Source organism: Trematomus bernacchii, unplaced genomic scaffold (genome assembly GCF_902827165.1).
Source record: "Trematomus bernacchii unplaced genomic scaffold, fTreBer1.1, whole genome shotgun sequence".
NCBI lineage: Eukaryota > Metazoa > Chordata > Actinopteri > Perciformes > Nototheniidae > Trematomus > Trematomus bernacchii.
Window position 1 is genome coordinate 5,573,493 of NW_022987616.1, and position 27,815 is coordinate 5,601,307.

The 27,815-nt window shown below is 41.1% G+C and overlaps 1 protein-coding gene and 1 pseudogene across 2 annotated transcripts; one reads left to right on the plus strand and one right to left on the minus strand.

Annotated features, from left to right (window-relative positions):
- The first annotated feature begins 518 nt into the window (after positions 1-518).
- Positions 519-8,208, plus strand: LOC117483935 (annotated as a pseudogene).
- Positions 8,209-23,729: 15,521 nt separating this feature from the next.
- LOC117484096 (putative nuclease HARBI1) lies at positions 23,730-25,968 on the minus strand. 2 transcript variants are annotated; one of them, XM_034132541.1, is made up of 4 exons: positions 25,764-25,968; positions 24,703-25,017; positions 24,328-24,540; positions 23,730-24,200 (listed from the first exon to the last, which is right to left on the minus strand). In XM_034132541.1, the coding sequence occupies exons 2-4, from the start codon at positions 24,994-24,996 to the stop codon at positions 24,195-24,197; spliced, it is 513 nt and encodes a 170-aa protein (XP_033988432.1). In that variant the 5' UTR covers positions 24,997-25,017; positions 25,764-25,968; the 3' UTR covers positions 23,730-24,194. The 2 variants fall into 2 exon arrangements, with proteins under 2 accessions (XP_033988432.1, XP_033988433.1); XM_034132542.1 differs by having other exon boundaries at positions 24,703-25,968.
- Positions 25,969-27,815: the final 1,847 nt, after the last annotated feature.

Here is a 27,815-nt window from a genome sequence, read left to right on the forward strand (position 1 = left end):
CATACTGCCTGTGCTGGTGCAACACAGTCTCACTCCCTGAACGTCCAGGAGCGACGCTTGGTCGCAGGAGTCTCCTTCAGCTTCATAAACGGACGCAAAGAGCTTTCAACTGATTGCAATGTATTCCCATCGGCGGCGGTATTTGACGCTCAGGGAAGCACCGCATCGGTCCATGTCGGCAGCACTTAAAGGCAATGTGAGCGTCCATTCCCATTGGATAACGGAGGATTTTACACCCGGAAGTAAGTATTCTCTTTACTGTCGATTACAGTGATATCTGCACTACTCATCAACTCAAAATCACCAAATTATCCTTGTTAATTACACAACATTGATTGGTTTAAATTGTGTACAATGCTTTTGTATTTTCCCCCTTCGATTCGGAGAAACAAATATTTTTTCGGAGTTTAGGATGGCAGAAGACACTACACTACCCAGAATCCTCAGCTATCGTTTGGGAATACACCATGTGCTTCGCTCGACAAACCCCGTGATTAGTCCTCAAGCTCTGTGATTGGATGTTGGAGTGGCAGTGCGAGAAGTTTACACGGAGCGTCAAACAGCACTTTGAAATGGAATGAATCCCATCGACGGCACACTGTTCAAAACAGGAATCGAACGTGTCCTTACACCCCCCCCCCCCCCCTTAGGTCACAGGCTCCTCCAACAGTGCAACACAATAAAACAGATACACAGAAAAAATAGTGCAAGTAAATACAAAAAGAAAAATAGTAAAATAGTAAATAGTCCAATAAGAGTCTATATACAAGTAATTGGAACTCCACATAAAGTCAATACACAGATGCGTTTTACATCAATCTCACATCATTATCGAGCTGCTTTGAATTGTTTTTGCTCATTGATGAAGGCGGTCTGTCTCTGACCCCACAGTGCAGCCGACAGCCTGGGCCCTGTGTGGGGGGTGCACATCTGGCACGACAACTCTGGACCCTCCCCGAGCTGGAACATCAAACACCTGGACGTGTCCGAGGTAAAGAATGACATTACCACACACATCCTTTACCCCAGGGGTGTCCAAAGCTTTTTCACCGAGGGCCACATACAGAAGAATATACGAAGAGCTGGGCCACTCGCTAGAGGAGAGGTATATCGCCTCATAGGTTCAGTTATAAGTTGGAAAAATCTATTAAATGTAGGTAAATTATTCTTGATACTTGAAAATGCTTATAAGAAAGAAACAGCCCATTTGTTGGCCATATTTCTTTATACTTTTTTTATTTGCTGAGGGCCGCATTTGGCCCCCTGGCAGTAGTTTGGACACCCCTGCTTTACCCCCAGTTTCCTTCATTTCTGAAATACAAATGAGTTTTTCTCGGTGAAGGTAGAATCCAAAAAACTGAGAAAATTCTCGACGTATTTCCTGTGGGTGAATTACGGCAGTATGTCACAACACTAAAACTATATAAACATCAGTTTACAAACTCTTGCACAATTTAATTTATCCTGTAACTACTTCACAAACACGTGCAATTTCTCCTCACTGTTTTAAGGCCGCTACACACCCACCTGAGACCAAAGAACGCGTACCGAAGGCGTCCCGACTTTTACGTCAGCTACATCGCCTGCGTCGGCTACGCCGCCCGCTACGCCGCCCGCCTACAAACACACCGCAAATACTTCAGTCGACGAGTGGCAATAACTGTCCTTACCAGCAGGCAGCGGTAGTGTGAACAGCCAATCAGAGTGATTGCTTGGGCCGACTTTCTCTGACCTCCCGCGGGAGGTGTGAAAAGGTGCCGTAAAGAGACAACGGTGCGCAGCGGGACACACCAACCTGAGTAGGGCGCCGCGAATGCCCGACTGCCTCTCACGGCCTCTGACTCCCAAAATCGGGTTGGTGTGTAGCCAGCTTTAGACCGTTTTGCATGAACAGTTCTGACATTTTTGCAGGCGTGTTTGAGAAATATATACGAGCATACGACTGGATAAATGAGAGTTGGATTGTACTCCAAGTTTTCCGTTTTTGTTGGATTCTTCATTTTTCATGGAGGCATTCCCAGGCTCCACCAACAATGCAACATTAATAGATATAAGGCATAAAACAATAACAATAAAATAGACCAATGTGCAAATAATGCAGGAGTAGTTCACTAAATACAAGTAAATATAATAAGATGAGCTAAATAGTCTAGTTGTCAGCTGTTGTTAACCCGGAAATGTACCCTAAAGTTTTATGTTAGAAATGTATTTGTATTGGACAGATTGCCTATTTATTTGAAAAAGAATTGTCCACAGTAGAGGTAATCATTTCCATCTTGTGCTCTCTGCATCCAATGGTGGCAACAATACTCATGGTAGTCAAAATCAGCTCACAGAGAGTACACATATGGCCACTTTCTGGTTCAAACTGCCATCATTGATCCTGAAAATCCCCCCAAAATCACTCCAAATCGGCCACATAATTGTTTTACTTTTGTTTACATATGCTATAATGCCATTCATCTTAATTAACTCAACTTATGCTAATTGTTCAAAACAAATGCAAGTTAGCATCCGGCAGTTTCTATGTACTGGGGACCCTACTATACATTACTATCATAACACTTTGGGGTACTCAACATTTCAGGGTTAACTAGAATGTAAAATGAAATGCTGTACAGTGAATTTAAATACTGCTTATTGTAGTAATAGATAAACATGTGAGATGAACAGATGATATGAAGTTGTGAAGGCACAGAGCTCAGGAGTTCATCAGTCTTATGGCCTTTGGGATAAAACTGTAACACAGGATCAGTCATTGATATGCAAATGTTGTTCTCTGGGTAAAGTGCTGGGGATTTGCGTGGACTTTCCTTTTGAATATGGTTTGTTTTCCTTCTGTTTCTTAATAACCCAGGTGAGCAGAGGGCAGCTGAAGGGACGTGCGTGGCTCTTTGTGGCTCAGTGCTGGTTGGCTGTGAACCAAAGTGACGGGCGGGTGGAGAGGATTCTGGGAAAATGCACTCGTGGAATAGGCTTTTTTAAGGTACAGAGTTCTCATACACATACACTCAGATACAAAAAACAAATATTAATATGTTCCCCCCTTGCAGACGCTGAGTCTCAAGCTATCAGACTATTTGGCCGATTTCCACATCTGGATATCTTTGTACAGCTGCCCCTGCCCCAACGCGTTCACACACACTCAGAGACTGTGTGTGAGCCTGCTGCTTCTGCTGGGATATTCATGTGTCAGCACCCTGATCATATCACAAATGGATGATCAGGTTGGTTAATAAAACCTATAGAGTTTAATATTTAGAGCCCCAAGAGTGTCCAAAACATTTTAACGCTGATCCGTTGTTTGCGTTGTCCTGAACACTATTATGATCATCTGACAGATAAAAGAAATGGAGACTATCGGAGGAAAAAGAAAACTCTTTATATCTTTATTCCCACAACATGGTGAACCCTGTCTGACTCTAATTATTGTGTTTTCAGGGCACAGATCTGCCATCAGTGTCCCCTAAGATTCTGGTAAATAAAATCACGGATAAAGAACCTGAAATCACAACACTTTGCAGTTTGTTGCTCATTAACGAGGGGGACAATGCCAAGGGAGGAGGATTCAGATCTCACTGGGGGTCTCTACCTGGCCTGGACTTTGTGTCTGCTGATGTCCCTCTGCTGCCTGGTGCTCTCTGCAGTGCTGGGGATGAGGTAACAGACATCTGGAGGATTGTGAAGTGGTGTGGATAATGCTGACTGATTTATTATCAATACTGACTCTTTAAAATGTCTCAGAGTCATAATGTTTATTGTTGGGAAAATACTGAATGTACTTTTCCAATATGAGAGTAACATGATAACAAAGGTATCCCAACTGTAGCTGTGTACATGACAGGATGTATGATTACCTAGAAGAGCATCAGGACTGTTTTAGGCATATGATAGCTATGTGATTAACATGATGATTCAGCCTCTATGGAGATAGACATATGACAAGCAGGATCATTTCTGACGTGGAGCTAATCTGAACGAAACATTGAATACTGCTTTCTATTCCTCCATCTTGTGACTGTGTAACTCCCTCTCTTGTATATCAGCATGTGAAGGACACTGTTCAGGAACTAGTTGTACCAAAAAAAAGGTCGCCTATTATACTGTTTTTCATCAATATCTTTTAGGTCTCAGATATATACAAACATGTCTCTGAAGTGTTTGGCTCCAAATACCAAACAGATCATTGCAGCATCCCATAATCCCCTCTGTTTCAGCCCTGTTTCAAAAGTGCTGATTCTCTGTCTGTTACTTTAGATGAAAATAAGGAGCCCCTCCCCACGCCCCTCTGAGAGAGATTTGGTTACAAAGAACACAGCTGACAACCAGACTATTTAGCTCATCTTATTATATTTACTTGTATTTAGTGAACTACTCCTGCATTATTTGCACATTGGTCTATTTTATTGTTATTGTTTTATGCCTTATATCTATTTATGTTGCATTGTTGGTGGAGCCTGGGAATGCCTCCATGAAAAATGAAGAATACAACAAAAACTGAAAATTCTTGAATGATTTAAAAAAAAACTCTCAACAAACTTGGAGTACAATCCAACTCTCATTTATCCAGTCGAATGCTCGTATATATTTCTCAAACACGCCTGCAAAAATGTCAGAACTGTTCGTGCAGAACGGTCTAAAGCTGGCTACACACCAACCCGATGTTGGGAGTCAGAGGCCGTCAGAGGCAGTCGGGAATTCGCGGCGCCCTACTCAGGTTGGTGTGTCCCACACCGTTGTCTCTTTACGGCACCTTTTCACACCTCCCGCGGCCGATTCAACATATTGAATCGGCCGCGGGAGGTCAGAGAAAGTCAGCCCAAGCAATCACTCTGATTGGCTGTTCACACTACCGCTGCCTGCTGGTAAGGACAGTTATTGCCACTCGTCGACTGAAGTATTTGCGGTGTGTTCGTAGGCGGGCGGCGTAGGCGGGCGGCGTAGCCAACGCAGGCGATGTAGCTGACGTAAAAGTCGGGACGCCTTCGGTACGCGTTCTTTGGTCTCAGGTGGGTGTGTAGCGGCCTTAAAACAGTGAGGAGAAATTGCACGTGTTTGTGAAGTAGTTACAGGATAAATGTAATTGTGCAAGAGTTTGTAAACTGATGTATATATAGTTTTAGTGTTGTGACATACTGCCGTAATTCACCCACAGGAAATACGTAGAGAATTTTCTGTGGGGTCAGAGACAGACCGCCTTCAAAGCAGCTCAATAATGATGTGAGATTGATGTAAAACGCATCTGTGTATTGACTTTATGTGGAGTTCCAATTACTTGTATATAGACTTTTATTGCACTATTTACTATTTTTCTTTTTGTATTTACTTGCACTATTTTCTCTGTGTATCTGTTTTATTGTGTTGCACGGTTGGAGGAGCCTGTGACCTAAGGGGGGGTAGGACACGTTCGATTCCTGTTTTGAACAGTGTGCCGTCGATGGGATTCATTCCATTTCAAAGTGCTGTTTGACGCTCCGTGTAAACTTCGCGCACTGCCACTCCAACATCCAATCACAGAGCTTGAGGACTAATCACGGGGTTTGTCGAGCGAAGCACATGGTGTAGTCCCAAACGATAGCTGAGGATTCTGGGTAGTGTAGTGTCTTCCGCCATCCTAAACTCCGAAAAAATATTTGTTTCTCCGAATCGAAGGGGGAAAATACAAAAGCATTGTACACAATTTAAACCAATCAATGTTGTGTAATTAACAAGGATAATCTGGTGTTTTTGAGTTGATGAGTAGTGCAGATATCACTGTAATCGACAGTAAAGAGAATACTTACTTCCGGGTGTAAAATCTTCCGTTATCCAATGGGAATGGACGCTCACATTGCCTTTAAGTGCCGCCGACATGGACCGATGCGGTGCTTCCCTGAGCGTCAAATACCGCCGCCGATGGGAATACATTGCAATCAGTTGAAAGCTCTTTGCGTCCGTTTATGAAGCTGAAGGAGACTCGGCGCGTCACAACTGGACGCCATGGACCCTGACCAAGCGTCGCTCCTGGACGTTCAGGGAGTGAGAGTGTGTTGCACCAGCACAGGCAGTATGAGAAAAATAAAGAGCTTTTAGAACATTAAAGCATGGAGACATGTCACAGTAGAGACACTACATACTGATATGTATAAGCGCTTTGAGCACCAGGAGAAGCGCTATATAAATAACATGTATTATTATTATTATTACTATTATTATTATTATTATTAATATGAACCTGGAAATGAGCATAGTATTTCCTCTTTCATACAAGTCTAGGAAAACAACCCTTACACACTGAGAACAAATATGAAAGAATGCAGTTTAGCCATTAAAGATGTTACTTTTGAAAGCATACATAATAAAGCTATGTTCAAGGACAAAATTCAAGTTGTTGTTTCCTTTAAAATCAGGTTAATGTCCAAGGACGTTTGGATGTTTTTCACGTTTGTTATCAAAGACATCTGCTGGATTCTCACGGCCTCGTGACCTGTTTAAGGTGGATATAAAGACGGGAACAGAGCGAGACGTGTTACACTTCTCTGTCTGAACAGCGATATTTCAGAATGAGGAGAAACTGCAGTTTGTCTGGCGTTGCTGCTCTGTCTGCTCTGGACGGGGGGCTCAGGGTGAGGATGGAGGGGGGACAGGGAAGAAAGAGGGGGACTTTGATATCCAAGAAGTGAAAGCAGGTAAATATTTACATAATATGCTTACTTATATGTTGATGTACAATAATGTTTGTGACAGAGCTCCACGGTGACATTCTACAATAATACTAATAACAATTTTTTAAATGTGTTCAGCTTTAGAGGCCAGGATGAGCTCCAGTGAGAAGGAGGTGGAGGAGCTCAAGAGAGCGAATGCAGGTAAGAAACAGAAACTTCATAAAAAGGGAAATGTTGTGAATGTTAAGATACAAAGACATAATTTTGTGTAAAATACAAAAGTGAGAAACTGATAAGATATCACGTGTGGTTGTTTGTCAGATAATGAGCTTCTTTTTGTATTGCAGATCTCCTGGATAGAGTCTCAGCAAGTGAGAATAAGAGCACAGGTAGAAAACATTGAGAAATACAAAGTTGTTGTTTTTTTCATAAAAACTAAATCTGTTCCCATTTTTAAAAGGCAAAAAAGCGGTCTAGAGAAAAAGTGCACATTTTAGTATGGTAGAACAATTCTTGAATGCGCGGTTTTGTAAAAATGAAAAACACTGAAGACAAATGTTGACCATCATTTATTTTTTACAATTTTAAAATGTGTTCAGTTCTAGAGGCCAAGATGAGCTTCAGTGACAGAGGTAAGAAACAGAAACTATTATGAAGAGTCAAAGTATTGTATAAGAATAGAACTGGTCTACTGATATACCAGCAATATCAAACTCTGCTGCATCCTCCTCTTTCTCACAGCCGGTCCTCAGGTGGCGTTCTCAGCCGGTCTCAGTGATGCAGGAGTAGTCGGACCCTTCGGCACTAACAGTATACTGAAGTACACTAAAGTCTTCACCCAATGTCGGCCTGGGCCTACAGCCCAACTACAGGTACTGAGCACACACACCACACACACACACACACACACACACACACACACACACAACACACACACGCACATGCACACGCACACACACACACACCACACACACACACACACACACACACACACACACACACACACACACACACACACACACACACGCTAACGTTATTTACAGTAGATTGTGTGACTGTAAGCTTTCTTAAGAGTTTTCTTAATGAAACCATTAAAACATCTCTTAGTTTTCCTACAGTTGATCATGGTAGAAATAGAACAAAAGTCAAGAGCTCCTACATGCTCCTTATTTAAAAAAAAAAACATCCTTAAGTCCCTGCCTGAAGCACCAGAAACAATCTCCCCTCACTGACCTTCTCCTCTGATGCAGGTATCTCACAGCCCCGTCAAAGGAGTCTACTACTTCAGCTTCAAACATGTGGGGAAGCCGCTTTGTATCAGATACCCGCTCTTGAATTCGCTCTCAACAACGTGATGAAGATGAGGCTTCAAGATTACAATGATGCCTATGGCTATGTCTCTGCGGCTAACTCAATTGTTCTTCAGCTGGAGAAGGGAGATGTTGCCAACATTGTTCTGCCCTCCAGCTACAACGTTTTTGTGATTTGTATAATCGCATGATTTTCAGTGGATTTCTGCTCTATGCTCAGTGAAGCCCACTGTAAAACACCCACTGCATTACGTTTCAACATTACATATAATAAATAAGTGTGTTGACCTCAACTTATATAATTGTTTGTGTTTATTTTTGCTTGGTTACATGAACAAGAGGCATTCATTACCATAACAAACGTTTTCTACAGACACTATAAGACAAAACACTTTAGCAGTACTGTTGTTGTCCAAACCCCCTAAACCGAGACCAAGTCAAGACCAAAGAGCCCTCTACAGTCTGTGCCCTGACGACAGAAGTGAGAGACCCACACTGCATGACACAGATATGAAAAATATATAACATAAAAAAACAGAGACACTCCTCAAAATTATCCGTCATATCCACAATCCCAGAAAAAACTCAAATGTCTTCATTCACCTGGTTGCTTGCCTTATATACTTACAGTATATGTTTGTGTATGAATGTTATACGAGAAATGTAAAGCAGAGTTGACTTTTATGTCCGGGAATCTTCCTTTATTTTATGACCTCTTTGTCAGAGACAGAAACTCATTAAAATGAGGTTGATTCTGAGACGAATCATAAATCTATCGATCATAAATCTATCGATTAGATTTATGATTAGAAAATTATAAAAGATGGGTAGTGTTAGAAATTAAAATCAATGTTTAATAGCATCATTTAGTCTAAAATATATCGTCAGTTTAAAAGCTGTTTTATTGTTTTCACATACGTGGGTAGCTATGACGTCAGGAGTTAATGAGAACTGTGCCGTAAAAGTGTTTCTAGGATTTCTAAACTATTACAGCTGTTTATAAAGTATTACCGTAAATAAAAAGTCAAGAAAGAGATAAAGAGGAGAAAAGACTTAAGGAAGTAAGCAAGGAATACAAATGTCGAAATCCTCTGTTTCACGCGATGTCGATTGAATACCGAGGAGGGCGTTCCCCCTATCTGCACAGCAGGAGAGAACGAGAAGAGATAAAGGAGATCGGGGAGGACAAGACGGGACTTGTCTTCGCTGCAGCCTCACGAGAGACATCACCGGCTTTGTCTTTTCCTTACCCTCTGCTTGTTGTATCATCGTGCCATTTAATTAAACTCAACCAATTTGAACCTTTTCGGAGACTCCATTAGTCTCTTCATTCTAAGCTCCTCTCCTGGGCGCGAGAATAACGAATACTTCTAACAGTAGACATGTGGAGATTATCCGACTAAACAAAACGTGATCCGTCTCTTAAATGTGTGTCAACCACAGACCTTATTTCAAGCTATTTTCCAAAATCCTATGGAGAAATTGCATTGCATTTTTGTCGAAGGAACCGGAAGAAGTTTACTTCTGGGTTTTCACTGCGGTTCTCTATTGTAAATAAATAAGGAGACAACATAACAATTTGGAATGAACATTTTATTGGGGTTACAAAGGTCCAACATAGGGTTAAGAAAATACATGGCAATTTACCTGCTTACGGGAACATACGGTAGCTTCACGAAACTCACAGACAAATAAGCTCCTCCCACACCTATATATAAAAGAGTGCAGAAGCCCTTTTTTGGCTCATTCAGTCCTGATGCATGGCAGCGAAGGCATCTCTCCTGCTTACTTGTCTCTGATATCCTCCTGAATGCTGAAAGCACAAACGCACAGCTACATGTTACAATGATGAAGAATTATGATGAAGAATCCTGAATACTGAAAGCGCACACGCACAGCTACATGCTACTTTGATGAAGAATCCTGAATGCTGAAAACTCACGCACAGCTACATTGGGGGAGATTGTTTAATAATAAGCAGAAACATTCAATGACTCCTGGGTTTACTACTGAGGATGTGTATTAGAATTGTTATATGTGATTGATAGTAAAAACACTACTATGATAGCTATCACTCAACGTAATTACATTTTTCTTGGGGCCTAAGATGAGAGTTGGCCTGCCTCGGTGGTGAACAAGGATGGCCCGAGCACTCGATCTTACACTCCCCGGCAGTAGGATCCAAGCCTCTTATTCCCTAACACAGCCAGTGCCCCATGTTCTCATTTCTGGGGTAGGTTGGCTCTTGTTAGAAGTATTCGTTGTTCTCGCGCCCAGGAGAGAAGCTTAGAATGAAGAGACTAATGGAGTCTCCGAAAAGGTTCAAATTGGTTGAGTTTAATTAAATGGCACGATGATACAACAAGCAGAGGGTAATAGGAGAGACAGAGCAGCTGTTGCCTCGCCGGGGTGAAGGGGTGAAGTCTCGTGGTGGAGAAGAAGAAGTCTCCAGAGCTCCGTCACCTCTCTCTATATCTCAGTGGTGACTCCTCCTCATCAATGGTGGGCGGTGACGTAGGGAGGGAACTTCCCTCCTCTTTCTCATTGTCTTAGTTTCTCTGATTAGGTCATCTCTCTGAGAGTGAATCTTAAATGTATGTGTGATCAACAGACGCGTTTAGGGGGTGAGGTTTTGCATACTGTGTCTGTGTATATCTCACTGTCTTGTAGGGTGAGATGGTTTTGCATACAGTGCCAGAGGGGGTATCAACTGCTACGACAAAGCTTACTGTGCGTAATTACGTCATTGAATATTGATTTTAATTTCTAACACTCTCCGATGGCCCCTCAGGGGTCACTGCCTGATACTCTCTCGCCCTCAATCGAACGCTAATCCTAACCGCCCCCTTTTCCAGGCCATAACCTAAAATGGACGCCCACGTGCTTACTCTTCTTCATGACTGAAATAACTAAATGGAGGCCCACTTTAGAGAACACGTGAATTGCAAATAAATACAGAGACAACATAACAATTTGGAATGAACATTTTATTGGTGTCACAAAGGTCAAAAACAGGATTAAGAAAAAACTGGATACTCATCTGCTCACCGTGAGATACGGAGGTTTCACGAAAGTTACATGGGAAATAAGCCCCTCCTACACCTATATAAACAGCGTGTGGAAGCTAGGGGTGGGCGATACCACAAAATCTGGATTCGATCCGATACCAAGTATTTCAGGGCCAGTATCGTCTTATGTACTTTCAAATAGAGGAGAGCTGCATGACATGATTTTTGAGCTGAAAGCATCATAAATAGACTAAATCTGAATTCATTTTCATGAATAAAGACAGGACAGTTTTTATAGACAAATAAACGTTTTACTTTTGCAAATTTAAAGTGCAAACATGAAAAATAACAATACAAAGTGGCCACAGTAGCAAACTTCCTTCTTGCACACATCACAGTTCGCTAAGTTTTCATTGCCAGTTGTAAAATAGCTCCACACAACGCTCCTCTTTCTCTCAGCCATCATGCGCGTGTGTGTGTCGCACTCGCGAGTCGCTGGCTGCTGCTGTCCTGCTCAATAGTATGAAGCTGCAGCGTCGGAGGCTGTACTTTCAGGACCGCACTCACAGGACCCTAGTTGTTTTGCAACATCGCCACCTAGCAGATTGGATGACCGCAAAAGTACAACCAGCGAGTATTGAGTCTCATACACAGGAGTCTCTTTAGACATTGTAATGCTTGTTATTAACCATCTAAAAATGCATGAAAATATGTTTTTCTTACTGAAATTAAATTATTATTATTAACAACAAGTTGTTGTTAATATGTTTTTGTTTTTAATAACAAATGTATTTTGTATGTCAGATGTAAAAAGATAGTCTTTTATATTTGTCTTATCAAATTTGACATACAACATAAATATTATATATTTGTAGTAAAATGATATAATCTATTTATAATTGTAAATGTATATTGTATGTAGACATACATCTAGATGTATATTTTGTTAAAGAAAACAAACTGTTAATTTAGTTTTTGGGAGAAGGGGTGGGGTTAAATAAGTGTAAACTCCTTTGAATCAATTTGATACTGCTTATGTTTCTACAGTATCATAATTCTCTTGTTTCATTTCATTATTATTATATATATTTTTTTTATTGTATTACACGTTCGAAATAAATCAATCAAATGTGTCTTTGAAGAGGTGCTAGATTACTCAAAAACAACTGTTAGTGTGTTTATGCACCAGGCTGCAAAAGATAAACATGCAATTTGACGAGAGGCATTTCAGTGCAGAATACATTTGTATTTATTGGGCACAATTTCCACACTGTGGATTGTTCACTGGGGTGAGGCGGGGTCTGCTGTTCCCTCAACCACCAGAAAACAGCTCCAGCACCCCGGGAAGCCCTCTTCTGAGTAAAAACCCTGTAATATTCCTCGCCGTCCACTTCCCCGGTAGCCTGTGCCAACGTCCTTATACAGGTTGTCACACTGAAAGCACCTGGAAATTTGGTAGGCCTTCCTAAATTCCTGTTTGTGTCCCTCTGTGAAGATATTCCAGTTGACGACACCTGAAGTAGAATGTCATAAGAAAATTACAATTCAGACAGAAAAAGAACAAAACCTTCCTTAATTTAGCTGACCTTACTCTTAGTCAATCAACTTCACAATATTCTAACCTACAGAATAGGCCGACATAATAACTGACTAAAACACCTCATGCAATATTACAAAACATGTCAAAATGATGAGACTGTCTGATAAACAGTAAACAGGCAGTTAGCACAGTTAAGATTATTTACACTGAATTCAAATAGTAATACAATGATGATTAAAGAAGCATTTACACTGAAGACAGAATTTAGGCTACTGCTGATTTAATGTAGCGGACAGACAGATTATATTGACATGCTTTTGTCATCCTCTGAAGTTTAATTAATTAGCTGACTATAATTAATGATCAGAGTTGGGAAGTTTACTTTTTTTAAATGTAGCAGGTTACAGATGACTAATTACCCTGTTAAAAATGTAATAAGTAATGTAACTGACTATGTAACTATTTGTATTGATATTCTAATGTTAATTATGGTTATTTTATGTTTTTTGTGAGTCACTTTGGATAAAAGCCTCTGCTAAATAACATAACCATAACATACGGTTTCATTAAACAAATAAACAAAAAGGCTAACAGTTGGTTTTGCAGCGAGTCATCATAGGCTAACAGATGACATTTAGCACGTGTTGCTTGTATTGCTGTCCAATTGAATACACCAGAATAGTTGTTAACTTTAAACAAACAACATGATTCACATTACTCACACTCTTACTGTAATTAGTGATTAAATCAACAATTAATGTAGGACACCTAGTTGGGCTTGCCAAAATCACGCTACAGTTTCATTAAACAAATAATCAAATATGCTAACGAAGCTAATGCTTTTGCTAATAATGCTTTTGCCGAAAGCTATAGCTAACGAATAATTGTTTTTAGTGCCTTTAATACTGTTAGAAGCTATCATAAGCTAACATGTTTGTTTGTATTGCCTTAAGACTATCATAGTTAATGTTAGCTAATCACACTTCATTTCAAGACACCGGAATTGTTATTAATGTTAAACAAATAAAACTTTAAAAGCACTTCACACTACTCACACTCTCTGCGTTGTCGTTCATATTCATGTCTCCTGCTCACTAGGTCCCAGGAGTGCGGTCCTGAGACTGCAGCCTCCGACGCTGCAGCTTCATACTACTCGTCCTGCTGGCTGCTGTCAGTCAGCTTGATAATCGGTGTTCACGCAGGGAGCGCGCTGCGCGTGCGCGAGCCTCGAGGAGAGGAGGACAGCAGTGGAGAGAGAAGAAAAGAGCGCATATACTTGTGTTCGTCTGCACATAGTTTTGATGAAATTGACGAGTAGAGGAGAGGAAAAAAAAAGTATAAAAGTATCGATCCTATTGGCTCTAGTATCGATATTTTGAAACGTAACGTAATATCGGAAGTATCGATATTTTGGGATCGATCCGCCCACCCCTAGTGGAAGCCCTGTCTGTCTCACTCCGTCCTGATGCAGCGCAGCGAATGCATCTCTCTTGCTTACGTGTATAGCTGCGCATATCCTCCTGAATGCTGAAAACTCACACGCACAGCTACATGTTCCTATAATACACACTGCTTGGATTTGATCACCCTTTCAGGGCTATCCTGGGGGGAGATTGTTTAGTTATAATAAGCCGAAACAATCAAAGACTCCTGGGTTTACTACTGAAGATGTATAGAATTGTTATATGTGAGTGATAGTAAAAACACTACTATGATAGCTATCACTCAACGTCATTTAATTTTTCTTGGGGTCTAAGGTGGGAGTTGGATCTGCCTCGGTGGAGAGCAAGGATGGCCAGTGCATTCAGTCCTGTAGCCGTCTTGGCAGCAGGATCCAAACCCTTTCTTCCCTGACTCAGCGAGTGCTCCATGTTTCATTTCTGTGGCAGGTTCGCTCTCTCTGGTGGCCCCTTATAATTCACTGCCTGATACTCTCTCCCCCTCACTATAATTCTAATCCTAACCGTCAAACACTTTCCAGGTCGTAACCTAAAATGGACGCCCACGTGCTTACTCCTCCTCATGCCTTAAAACTAAAATGGCGGCCCACTTTAAATTAATGAAGAGAACACGTGAATTGTAAATAAATAAGGAGACAACATAACAATTTGGAATGAACATTTTATTGGGGTTACAAAGGTCCAACATAGGATTAAGAAAATACATGGCAATTTACCTGCTTACGGGAACATACGGTAGCTTTCACGAAACTCAACGACAAATAAGCTCCTCCCACACCTATATATAAAAGAGTGCAGAAGCCCTTTTCGGCTCATTCAGTCCTGATGCATGGCAGCGAAGGCATCTCTCCTGCTTACTCGTCTCTGATATCCTCCTGAATGCTGAAAGCACAAACGCACAGCTACATGCTACAATGATGAAGAATTATGATGAAGAATCCTAAATACTGAAAGCGCACACGCACAGCTACATGCTACTTTGATGAAGAATCCTGAATGCTGAAAACTCACGCACAGCTACATGCTACTTTGATGAAGAATCCTGAATGCTGAAAACTCACGCACAGCTACATGGGGGGAGATTGTTTAATAATAAGCAGAAACATTCAATGACTCCTGGGTTTACTACTGAAGATGTGTATTAGAATTGTTATATGTGATTGATAGTAAAAACACTACTATGATAGCTATCACTCAACGTAATTACATTTTTCTTGGGGCCTAAGGTGAGAGTTGGCCTGCCTCGGTGGTGAACAAGGATGGCCCGAGCACTCGATCTTACAGACCGGTTCCCGGGCAGTAGGATCCAAGCCTCTTAATCCCTAACACAGTCAGTGCCCCATGTTCTCATTTCTTGGGTAGGTTGGCTCTCTCCGATGGCCCCTCAGGGCTCACTGCCTGATACTCTCTCGCCCCTCAATCGAACGCTAATCCTAACCGCCCCCTTTTCCAGGCCATAACCTAAAATGGACGCCCACGTGCTTACTCTTCTTCATGACTGAAATACTAAATGGAGGCCCACTTTAGAGAACACGTGAATTGTAAATAAATACAGAGACAACATAACAATTTGGAATGAACATTTTATTGGGGTCACAAAGGTCAAAAACAGGATTAAGAAAAAACTGGATACTCACCTGCTCACCGTGACATACGGAGGTTTCACGAAAGTTACATGGGTAATTGCGTAGCACATTTTTGATAAATCAATCGTGGAGGTCGTAAGCTAACAGCGAATACACCATTTTTGACGATTTACACGTCGCAAATTACTCCAAACTACTCTGATATAGTTTTCCCGATATTCACGAAACGATGTACTGTATATACATTGCTCTTATGAATCTGGACATATTTCAAATTGCCTTCCATTAGCCCTGCCCCCCAAAAACTCGGCAATTTCCAAAAAATTGCGTTTTTCATGCATTTTAAGCACATTTTTGCAAACTCCTCCTAGGGAAATGTTCGGAAAAATTCCAATCCAGGACAAGTTAAGCGCATATCCAAAGTCATGCTACATTGACAAGGAATAGTCCTTCGCTCTAACGGGGAGCTCGTAGGCTAATGGAGAATGTACAATTGTTGACCATTTACATGTCAGATAACCTACTGACACCTGCCTGCCTACTTCTCCCATTCACAAATCCCAAATCAAATCTAAAAATCTCAATATCTATTAATATGTAACAAATATATTCCATTTCAGAGCAGAACAAACAGCCTTCCAGGGTCCAACTCTGCACATTCATCATTCAGCAGTGCACAGTGAAGCACCAACAATCAACTGTATGAACAAGCAATACTTTGAAATGCAAAAGTCTATGTGTGTGTGTGTGTGTGTGTGTGTGTACGAACGAGTCTCTTTAATAACAATGTTCAACTCGAGCCTCAAATTCGCATGACGCGTTCTCGTGGTAGCCAATCAGCAGTGAGGATCTCAGCCACTGACGTTTATTAAAAAAACAAAAACAGCGCCTCATATCTGTTCAGAAACTGGACAAAAGTTAAACATAAACAGACCACAGACTCTCTGTGTCATGGTGAATACAGTCGCTGTTGTGTCTGTATCATGTTATTGTGAGTGTGGACTGAGTTAGTTTAGAAAACACACATTTTAAAAGGTTCTTCGCCTGCCGTCTTGTCTGCAGACTTGTCAAATCATTAATTCATGGTTTTTACTAACCATTATCAGTATTTTGTTCCTTCGGCATCATTTTCAAACGTGTATTACAATTAAATCACGGTAAAATATGTTAATTTTGTTGTAGTTGAGTTTACCACAGTATTTACATGGAGATAAGCCCCGCCCCCTCTCCAGCGCGTCCTGTTTGGACCGGAGTACAACAGCTGACAGTCACGGTGAAACTCCAGCTATTGGAGCAATTCGAATATTCGCATCGCGTCAGATACCAAACTATCAACTTCCCAGAGTGGAACTCACTCATCTTCCACACACTGCTTCTGTTTCGTGTATTTTACATTTTCACACACTAATACATATGCATACAATGAGTGAGTAACTTTCATGTTTATTTTATTTTTATGGGATTTGAGTTTTAAATAGAAATGCTTTGTTACTGACAGATTCAGGAAGCCTTTTCATCCCAACAGTTTTCCCTACAATACCTACATATACATTATCCTAATTTATAAATCACATTTGCACTTTTCTGATGTGTATATAGTATCCTATGATTATATATTTTGTATTGTGACAGTTATATTACTCTAACTACTAGATGATATTAGATGCCCTGTATATTCTTTCATCTTTTCATTATATTCTTTACTCTTTTGGGTAAAAATAATATATTTTCTACTGTTGATGTGTCTATTAACTGTTAATGCTTGTGTTCTATTTAAACTTTGACTTACTGTTTACATGCTACTATGACAAAAACAATTCCCACTTTGGTTTGAATAAAGCAAATTCTCATCTACATCTAATCTCCAAATGAATCACTGCTCATTACTGCCACCTGCTGACATAAGAATGTAATACCCATTTTAAATACAACTGCCTAACAATGTTAATAACTCTAAGGTGACAATACAGTTGTATTTTATCATAAATAATGGTCTTCCTGATTTAGGGAAATTAAATTGTGTGGAAGAGGATTTCTGGAAAAACAACATGATGCTATCTATAGCAATTCATTGATGATGATCTAATAATTACTAATAATATTGTGTTAACATTAACATTCTTAATTATAACTACACACATACCCTAGTTGAACTGTAAACCAACAACCACATGAAACAAATGAATTTAACACATGAATTTATTCCAACAAAAATATTTCTAATCTATGACTTTCACTCCATCTTCTCCTCCTCAGTCTGCTCCTCCGTTTGACTGACTGTGTCCCTTTTGCTCTGCACAAATGAAGACAAAAAAACACAACACATTATCACAAATGACTCGTCATTGTATGATGATGCAATCAATACAACAAGATATTGATATAATCTTTCTTATCCTTCTATTATACACTGTTGAAGAAAGGAAGAAAATGGAACAATGTATTTTATTATATAAAGCTTTATATGCTAAAAACTGTGTTAAAACTCTGAATGCCATAGACATGTATCGTATAGTTTAATGCTTTAGCAATATAAACAGGGTGTATAACATAAATCCTTACATGGGTGCTCATAAAGACCCGTGATGCAAAGGTACTCACTTCCTCTTTCGAGGACTTGAACTCTCTATGCACTTCCCTTTTCGAGGAGAACATCTGTTATGTATTTCCTCGCTGGAAGTGAACAGTTAACCACAACAACGAAGAAGGACACCTCTAAACGCGCCAGCTTGCACGAAAAGCATGTGACAAACCACGTGTCAGACCATGTGACAAACCGCGGGAAAAAAGAGGATAAAAGAAGACTGAAAAACACTGGAGAGCAGTTCCTCTTCGAACTCGGCTTTGAACTTGAACTCTCCAGCTTGTTTAGCAAGCAACGGAAGACGATCGTATTACTTACTCGTATTGAGGCAAGATCTCGGATATAATATGTATCTGGGCAAAACGCATTTAATTCTTTATTGATGTGTGGTGTTGTAACTTGTGAAACTTTAATAAAACTACCTGTTCACATTTGTGATAGGTAACTAAAGTCCATGTAGCCCTTCTGATTATTGTTGAATAGGTGACAATTCAGACGGCACTGTAAACCTGTTCCCACAATAGCTTGAGTCCTGAGTCCAGTCTGATTCCAGTGTCCTGTTCCTTGGCTGAGGATCAATCCCTGACGGAGTCTTGCAGAGACACCAGAGAGAACAATAGGTAAGTCGCACCTAAGCTAAACTCTGTTGCTGGATTCTATGTCATATTGGAGGTCGCCACGATCGGTTGATCTTAAATACGGCAGCAGTGCTTTACGGGTATTGAATCCCAAGGTTTCAGAGGTGTGTTCATTAAGGTCTGTGTTTAAAGTCTAAAGGGAAAAACTAACAGGGTAAAAGTTGAAATGATGTGCGAAAACTGATGAATGGAGGTAGTATAGAAAGAAGGGAGTTTGTCGGTACCTCGTGGTGGTGTGTGGGTCACACCTTTTAACAACACTCACTGGGATCAATTGTTGGGGCCAAGTTGTTAGAAAACAGTGTAATCTATAATGTCAATTCCTAATTCAAATGACTCTTTATTTGTCTGTACTGCTTACACATTTCCTCTTCTCTGCTAAAGTAGCAAATCATATGACATGGTTAAGATTCCTTCTACTCATAGAGGACAGATTTCATTCAATAACATGTTAACTTTTGAAGACTAAAACACAACGGTGATACTCTATCAGTCCAGCCAAAAAAAAAACAGTCAATGTAATACTGCACAATCACAGTCATACATTTGAAACTTGAAGGACCAACACTTCCCATCCTTAGCAAAGGAGGCGGTTGCCTGCAGCACCTCTGCCTTCCTCTTTAAGAGGACATTCTCCCTTTTCAGGGTCTCCACCTTCTGTTCGGCAGCCCGCCGGAGCCTCAGCTGCCGCCCCAGCAGTTGGAAGCAGCGCCACAAGATCTGTAGCCCTCGGGCGTACAGAGCCTGGCGAGTCACCGCTCCATCCAAGATGGAATACTGCAAATAAAAAACAACAAATGTACACATAAATCAGAAAACTATTAACAATCATTTAGACCAGTGATTCTTGAGACATGGGGCTGCACCCCCCTAAGGGAACCCCCGTGCCACTCCTGAAATTGAAGATTTTTTTTTTTTTAAATATGTTTTTTTTTTAAATATATAAAGCGCAAAATCACAACTGAAGTACAGCCAGCAAGCACAGCCAGCTACATGAGTGATACTGACGGCCTGTCAGGAGAGAGAGAGAGAGGAAGAGAGATGCTCCCTTTATTATTCTTATATTATAGAGTCGTTATCACATCTTTTTAAAGCTCATTATTACATGGCTTAGTTGAATTCTCGATTCTGATTGGTCAATTCAGAACACGTGACACGTTCTTAATCCAGAACAGACAGACCGCTGTCAAGGATTTATTGACCGTTGTTAAGGACGCTCACATCTGCACAAAGAAGTCCGGTCGATTGAACTGTATACAGTTTGGCTGAAAAGCAAACTGCATGTAGTTTGCTTTTCGAACTGACAAGACAAGAGCGACAAGAAAACAGCGGAGAAGTAACGGGCAGAAACCTTCCTTTTTACGCAGCGGTCCAAACATAGACATCAAGCGGCAAAACATATTCAGTTGCCAGTTACTTTGGCATTAGGGCAGGGATATCTAGATACTTTCCAAGGTTTGACATTATGAATTGTGCTACTTTTAAACCAAGCAACGATGTTTTCAAATCTGTAATCAAAAAGCTCCGCCTTCCTGCCGTTGCTGCGTATTTCAAACGGTAACAACGGACTATTTTTCTTAGCGGATTTATGTCAATACATACAACTATTTTTTAAATCAATAAAAACATTTTCTAAATTCATAACAGCATTTCAATTAATATTGGGAGTCATATCGTTACTTGAGAGTGTGGCCATGTAATAAGCGGGATAATGTTGTTAGGGTTGAGTGAAGCAGGCAGGACCCAAATGCAGATAACAAAGAAAATACCTTTATTAAGGTTTTAGCGGTGACAAAAAGAACACTAACCCGTGAACACAGTCACAGACAAACAAGGATCTAACAAAGACAGACAGAAAAACCAGAACTTAAATACACACAAAACTAATCACACAACAAGACACAGGTGAGGAGGGAGGAGAAAACACAGGGGCACAAGGTGAACACAATCAGGAAATCAGACACACCAGGGAAACTAACGACGGGAAGGCAAACACAGGGGGTGTTTCTCAATCGCGAGTAAAGCTGCTTCCGAGCCACTATTTCAAGCATACTACGTCATCGAGTGCCGCCGAAGTACTGTTCCAATCTCCAGTATACTTGGAAATCTACCGAGCCCGGCGTACTCCGTTTGGAGAAATATCGAGTGTGCACATGAGTAGACTTCGCGGCCTTAAAATCCCCACAATGCTTTGCTCACGGACCAATTTCCAAAATCTGTGGCGGAAATGGCTGAAGTGAAGCAGTACACATTTAAATGTAAGTATGTAAAGTGGGGTACAAAATGTGTTGGTAAATACGTTACTTTGATAAATTTGTTATCACCAAAAATGTGTTCTGTGAAAGTAAAGCTAGTTAATAATTAGATAGGTACATCGTGAGGTATTTATTTTCGGTACAGTTTATGTTGAAACCGTTAGAGAGAGTGGGACAATTGTTTGTTGCCGGACTGCAGTTAAGCTCAGTTTCTGTAATAAACTGGCAACAGAGTTTTTGGCCTGGTATTCATTAATTACACACGGCATTATACTGTTGTTTCTGGTGTTTGCTCAAGGGACTAAGGAACAGACGGAGGCCTTTATACGCCTCCGTGTTGAGCTCCAGCACCTGTTCACGGGCGGTCGGGACACGGCCGCCAGTGGTTATCGGTGAGAAGCAAGTGACATTGTTTAGGTAGTAAATATTGTTCAAGATGTAATTTAATCGCTGCTTTCTCCTTCTTATAATTTACATAGGACAATTGTGGCAAACATGGGGATTGAGGGAAGGGTAACCCACGTCCAAGCCAAAAAAAAGTGGGACAACCTCAAAATGAAGTACACCTGCCCGCTGCAACTCTTACTACTTTTAAATCCAGGCTGAAGACTTTTCTTTTTGCCGCTGCTTTTAATTGAACTATTCACATCTTAAACTGCACTGTAACTTTTAACTTTTATCCATGTATTTTTTCTTTTAATGTTTATTTTATTATCTTTTCTTTTTAATGACTGATTTTAAATGCCATTTTCATAATGTCTTCCATTTTTGTAAAGCACTTTGAATTGCCTTGTGTTGAAAGGTGCTATATAAATAAACTTGCCTTGCCTTGCCTTGCCTTACAAGGTGTGAGAGGTTATAGACATGATCATGTTTGTTTTTGCTGTTGTTTTATATGTTCAAATGTATTCATGTGGAACCTACTGGCAGCAGGTCATCCTTGAAAAAGAGATCAATGATCTCAATGGGATTCACCTGTAATAAAGGTTTGAAATTAAAATGTATTATGTTTTCATATATTAATGCGTGTATGTGTTTGGTCTTCACTGCTCAGGAATAGAGTGGCGAAGTCCCTCCCACTTACTTCCGGGGTATGGGACCTTATTCCGGAAAAGTTATGCATTGAAGTCAATGGGGAGAGAAAACTTATCTTTCGATCCCGTTTGAATTGTGCCATGAATTACACATATGATGTTTGTCAATCTTAAAAAATCATTTCCATGTCAAAAAAGTCACAGTTTGTCATAAAACTGTTGAAATATAAGACTATGAAAAATACGTAACTAGAAAGACTACAAATCCCAGAGTCGCGTAAGTGATGTCACAATTGTTTACCTCCACCATTCAGATACCTAAGATCAGCGCAATATAGATATAATCTATCTATATGGCGCTGGCTAAGATAAGATAACTTTAACAAGATGCCTGTGTGCTTAGTACCAGGTTGTTATTATACCAGCAATGGGTCTTGCTCGTTCTTTTGCTTCCCGTCTGATGAAACGACCAGGAGTGGCTTGATCAAGTTAGCTACCTAGCTAGTAGCTAGCACGTTAGTTAGCATTACAGCCTTGTCATTTTTATTAGCCTTAACATGAAGTAACATTAAGTAACCCAAAATGTTAAACAGTAAGAGTAGTAGTCATATTTCGTGAACCCTTTGAATAGTACTGTCACCAGTGTGATCATTCTATAATACACCATTTAATTCCGGGGGAGAAATGCTAACGCTAACGTTAGCATCGGCGATCTTTTCTACTTCATGCTATCTGCACAAATGGTTGACATTAAACATTAAAACGACCAGGCAGTTCAGAGAGAATCAAAGGAAGGCAGGCTTTGCATGACATTCTTCAGGACGTGTTTCATTGTGGTGATAGTCAATCGTTTGTTGACAAGACAGTAGTGACGGCCATCTTGGTGACGTGTGTGGTTGACCAGAGATGTAGTTCATTGAGCCTTTCACACAAACAAATGTGTTACTTCACAGTTTTACGACACATTTTAATTTTTTTGACTTGCAAAATTATCTTTTAAATTGACAAACATCATATGTGTAATTCGTGGCACAATTCAAACGGGATCGAAAGATAATCTTTCTCTCTCCATTGACTTCAATGCATAACTTTTCCGAAATAAGGTCCCATGGGGCTCAACCGGAAGGGGAGGGACTTCGCCACTCTATGCAAGTGTCCCGCCTCAGGGCAGGGCACCGAGGACGGGAAACCCACGGCAGCGACTTGGGCCTGGTTTGTCCTAATGGATGAGGCATTAGGGCAGTCTGCGGCGGTCTCGCCCCCCTGCCTGATTTCCTCCATCCAAGACGCAAATCCGGGGCCAAGCACTGCCCAGGTAGGTCAGAAAGGGCGAGAGGATGAGGAGGGAAAAGACAAGGGCGACACGGAGAGGAGAGGAGGAAGGAAAAAGAGGGAGAGAGAGGATCCCTACCTTGATCTCTTAAGGGAGGACATCCTCTACCAGAGAGAGGCAGATGAGAAGAGAGCAGCAGAGGCCCGAGAAAGGTCCGAAAAGTTTTTGGCTGTCTTGGAGCGTTTTGCCCCCAAATAAAAAATATGACTGAATGAAAAAGAACCTTGTTTTGACTTTGCCTCTTGTTGATATTTGTGTTTTATGCTACAATGTCCACCAATATGTGTAAAAAAAGGTTTGCAGACATCAAGTATGATATATGAATACACATTTTATTATTCTGAATCATAAAGGGCTTTATTGGCAGGTATACTCACAAGTACAAGGAATTTGACTTGATGTCATGGCGCATACATTAAATATAAAACACAAGTACACAGATAGCGAACTATATTAACAACACTGTAAACAAATATAGATAGATAGCAATAAAATAAAGTCAAGCAGTCATTTACAGCTTAATAGAATGCAGTGAATTATAGAATATAACATATGAAATATGTCCAGTAAGCAATATTTGAACATTGTGTGCATTAATGTAATGCATAGAGTCTGAGGTAAAGTATCAGTGGGGGGGCCAGGCCTTATTTAAGAGGCCGGTAGCGGAGGTGAAGAAACTGTTCAGGTGGAGAGAGGTTCTGGTCCTGATGGAGCGCAGCCTCCTGCCAGAGGGTCCATCTCCCACATGTAGGCAGAATTGGTGATTTTATGATGTTTTGGCTGTTTATCCGCCAGGACTTTTTCAAGGCTGCAAACAGAAGGAGAAAGTGTTATGTTAGTTTAGTGGTTCTGTCCTGGAGAGATGATCATTTTACAAAATACAGTTACTGCAGTATAAGCAGATTGTGACATGGGCTTTGAGCCATGATGTTCACCTGTGCACAATAGTCATGGTCCTGTGGAGCACCAGCAAGTGCGGACACCTCGTTGGCAAGGGCCACACGCCATGCTGCTCCACTCTCACTTTCCCCACATGCACCTTCATCCGCAGCAGGTGGCTGGTTGTCCTCCAGAGCGGCGGCGTCTGGAGGTAGGTCGTCTCCAACCCCGACACAGATGTTGTGTAAGATTACACATGCCGTTACAACCTGTGCACAAGGCAGAGCAAAAAAATGACAAAACAAAGTGTGATGCATATTGTATGTGACTATGCAATTGTTAGGCATTAAGACAGTGTTAATATAGCAGAATAAGGATATTAGGATTGTAATGAACTAATTTGCTACAGAAACATTAGAATGATTCATTACCTTGGGGACAAACTTATGATGTACTTCAAGTGTTTCTAAAAAGATGCACCTGAAGCGGGTTTTCATCACCCCAAAGGCCCGCTCAATGATTGCGCGACCCCTGGAGTGATGGCAATTAAACCGTTGTTCTGCCATGCCTCTCACTGGCCTCTTATATGGTGTGATAAGGGCCAGGGGTTCCTGTAGACATGGGTAGCCACCATCAGCTAGGATGAAATACCCTGGTGGAGGGTAAGTCCCCCTAGCGTAGATGGGGCTGTTCTTCAGAATCCGTGCATCATGCACGGATTTCATGCTGTCTGGAAAAATACCTGTCTGAAATTAAAGATTAAAGATGTAGGTTAGCGGTTTAATTATACAGTCAATAGTCGTTTTCACTATTGTCATGTCGATCCCATCACTATCAGTCGAAGTCTTATTTTTGCATTTGTCTACAATGGATCTAATTTCAATTTCGTTTATCTCTCCCAGAAACATTGACTGCAACACTTTACTTCCCCCAATTCCGCCATCCTCTCTTTGCCCGTTGTTTTGGAATAGTCTTTGCAAGATTAGGTCCGACATTTACAAAAAAATAGTTAAATTCATGTACCACTTCAATCATGTTTTTTACAACCTTATTTTTGTCATCAATGAAGTGACTGGGCAGGCCAGTGGATACAGATTTATTTCCAATAACATTATTTAAGATTTTCCATGTGCCCTTGATATCATTTTTCTTTTCTTTTAACATATTATTATAATATTCTCTTTTTGCTTGTCTCATTATAACTGTCAACTTATTTGTATATATACGCTTCCGGTATTCGGAAGATTCGGATGCAAGTTTTCAGCGCTTGTCCGTGCATCCATATGCTCGTTACTTTAAAACGTTTTGATGTGATTTAGGTGCTTTTTCTATACAGTAGTATTTGCCATGATGTGTCTTTAGACTTTCTCGACGATGTTCGTCGCATGAATAAGCGGCAGCATTAGGGCAATATCTGTGAATTACTCTCACATCCTACACACTACTGAAACCACAATCAGGTCATCTACGATCTGCGGAGGCCTGCTCCCACCTGTAGAGTACGGCTGTACTTAGGAGGATTTTATCCCGGAGCCATCGCGGTGAGACTGAGTGGCTCCACGCTTCGGGCTGGGGCCAGCTTCCACCGGGCATGTGCTGCTGTGCGGAGGAGGATTTGCCACGGCTGGGGCCTGCTTTCCACCTGTCCTGGTTCTGCTGTTGCGGAGGCCTGCTCCCACCTGTCGTGTGCTGCTTTGCTGAGGAGACCTTTTACCCCGGGGATACCACGGAGAGACCGGAGCGCTTCCTCGCTGCTGCTTTCGCCTGTCCTTTCCTGCTGTGAGGAGGATTTTTGCCCCAGGAACATCGCGGATACTGTGTGCTGGTCTGGGAAAATGGCCCATATCGTGATTCTGCTGTGCCTATTAACTGTTCTGGACTATGAGAAGATCTCTAGTCATCCTGAGAAGTCTACTGGATTCAGGTCTGTTCTGCCACCCGCAGTAGGCATCCCCTGCAAAGGGTCGGATGTGTTACACAAACAGTTACCGGTTACCAGTAGCTGTCTTTTCCTCTCCTCTTTCCCTCCTCCATTTCCCCTCACCTCCTTCCTCCTACCTCACCCCCTCCTGCCTTCCCCTTTTCATACTCAGGGTTTTCTCCTGGAGCTCAGATTTTCCCACAATCTGTATAATGGAGGTAAAACAACTCACTATTAAGTCCCTCCCCCATTAACTGTACTTACTTCCTGCTACCTCACCCTCTTTCACCTTCCTCCATACTTTACCTACTTCCTCCATACTTTCCCCTCACTTCACCCCAAACTCTATCCTCCATTTCCCTCACCTCTTTCTTCCTACATCACCCCCTCTTCCCATTTTCATATTTAGTGTTTTTTAGTTGTATTTAGACTTGATTTTAAAATTAAAATGTTAATTAAATGTATGATGTGTATGCCTCACTGTGTAAACGTATACAGTATATATTAATTACTGTATGACATGTTGGTTACTAAAGTACCGGTATCTGTTCTATTTGTGATTTAAACAACTTTGAATTTAATAAATACAACAACAACAGAAGATGTTTGTGCAGATTGTTCTTTTATTTTGGGGTTCAATTACATTGTTGTGTTTTTGTTGTTTTTAAAAAATGTGTTGATTTCATATGAGCTGTTAAAGTGTTCAAAGCTCAGGGTTTACATTTAAACGTTATTTAAAGGTCCCCTATTATACTGTTTTTCATGTCTCAGATATATACAGAGCCTGTCTCTGATTGGCTGAAACACCAAACGGATCATTGCAGCATCCCATAATCCCCTCTGTTTCAGCCCTGTTTAAAAAGTGCTGATTTCTTTAGATGAAAATAAGGAGCCCCTCCCCACGCCCCTCTGAGAGAGATTTGGTTAAAAAGAACACAGCTGACAACCAGACTATTTAGCTCATCTTATTATATTTACTTGTATTTAGTGAACTACTCCTGCATTATTTGCACATTGGTCTATTCTATTGTTATTGTTTTATGCCTTATCTCTATTTATGTTGCATTGTTGGTGGAGCCTGGGAATGCCTCCATGAAAAATGAAGAATCCAACAAAAACTGAAAATTCTTGAATGATTTAAAAAAAAACTCAACAAACTTGGAGTACAATCCAACTCTCATTTATCCAGTCGTATGCTCGTATATATTTCTCAAACACGCCTGCAAAAATGTCAGAACTGTTCATGCAGAACGGTCTAAAGCTGGCTACACACCAACCCGATTTTGGGAGTCAGAGGCCATCAGAGGCAGTCGGGCATTCGCGGCGCCCTACTCAGGTTGGTGTGTCCCGCACCGTTGTCTCTTTACGGCACCTTTTCACACCTGAATCGGCCGCGGGAGGTCAGAGAAAGTCGGCCCAAGCAATCACTCTGATTGGCTGTTCACACTACCGCTGCCTGCTGGTAAGGACAGTTATTGCCACTCGTCGACTGAAGTATTTGCGGTGTGTTCGTAGGCGGGCGGCGTAGCGGGCGGTGTAGCCGACGCAGGCGATGTAGCTGACGTAAAAGTCGGGACGCCTTCGGTACGCGTTCTTTGGTCTCAGGTGGGTGTGTAGCGGCCT

Coding starts and splice junctions, on each gene's coding strand:
- LOC117484096 (XM_034132541.1), bottom strand. CDS start 24,996: ATGAAATCCGTGCATGATGCACGGATTCTGAAGAACAGCCCCATCTAC. Junction 24,541..24,702: donor ATCATAAGTTTGTCCCCAAG/GTAATGAATCAT, acceptor CCTTGTGCACAG/GTTGTAACGGCATGTGTAAT.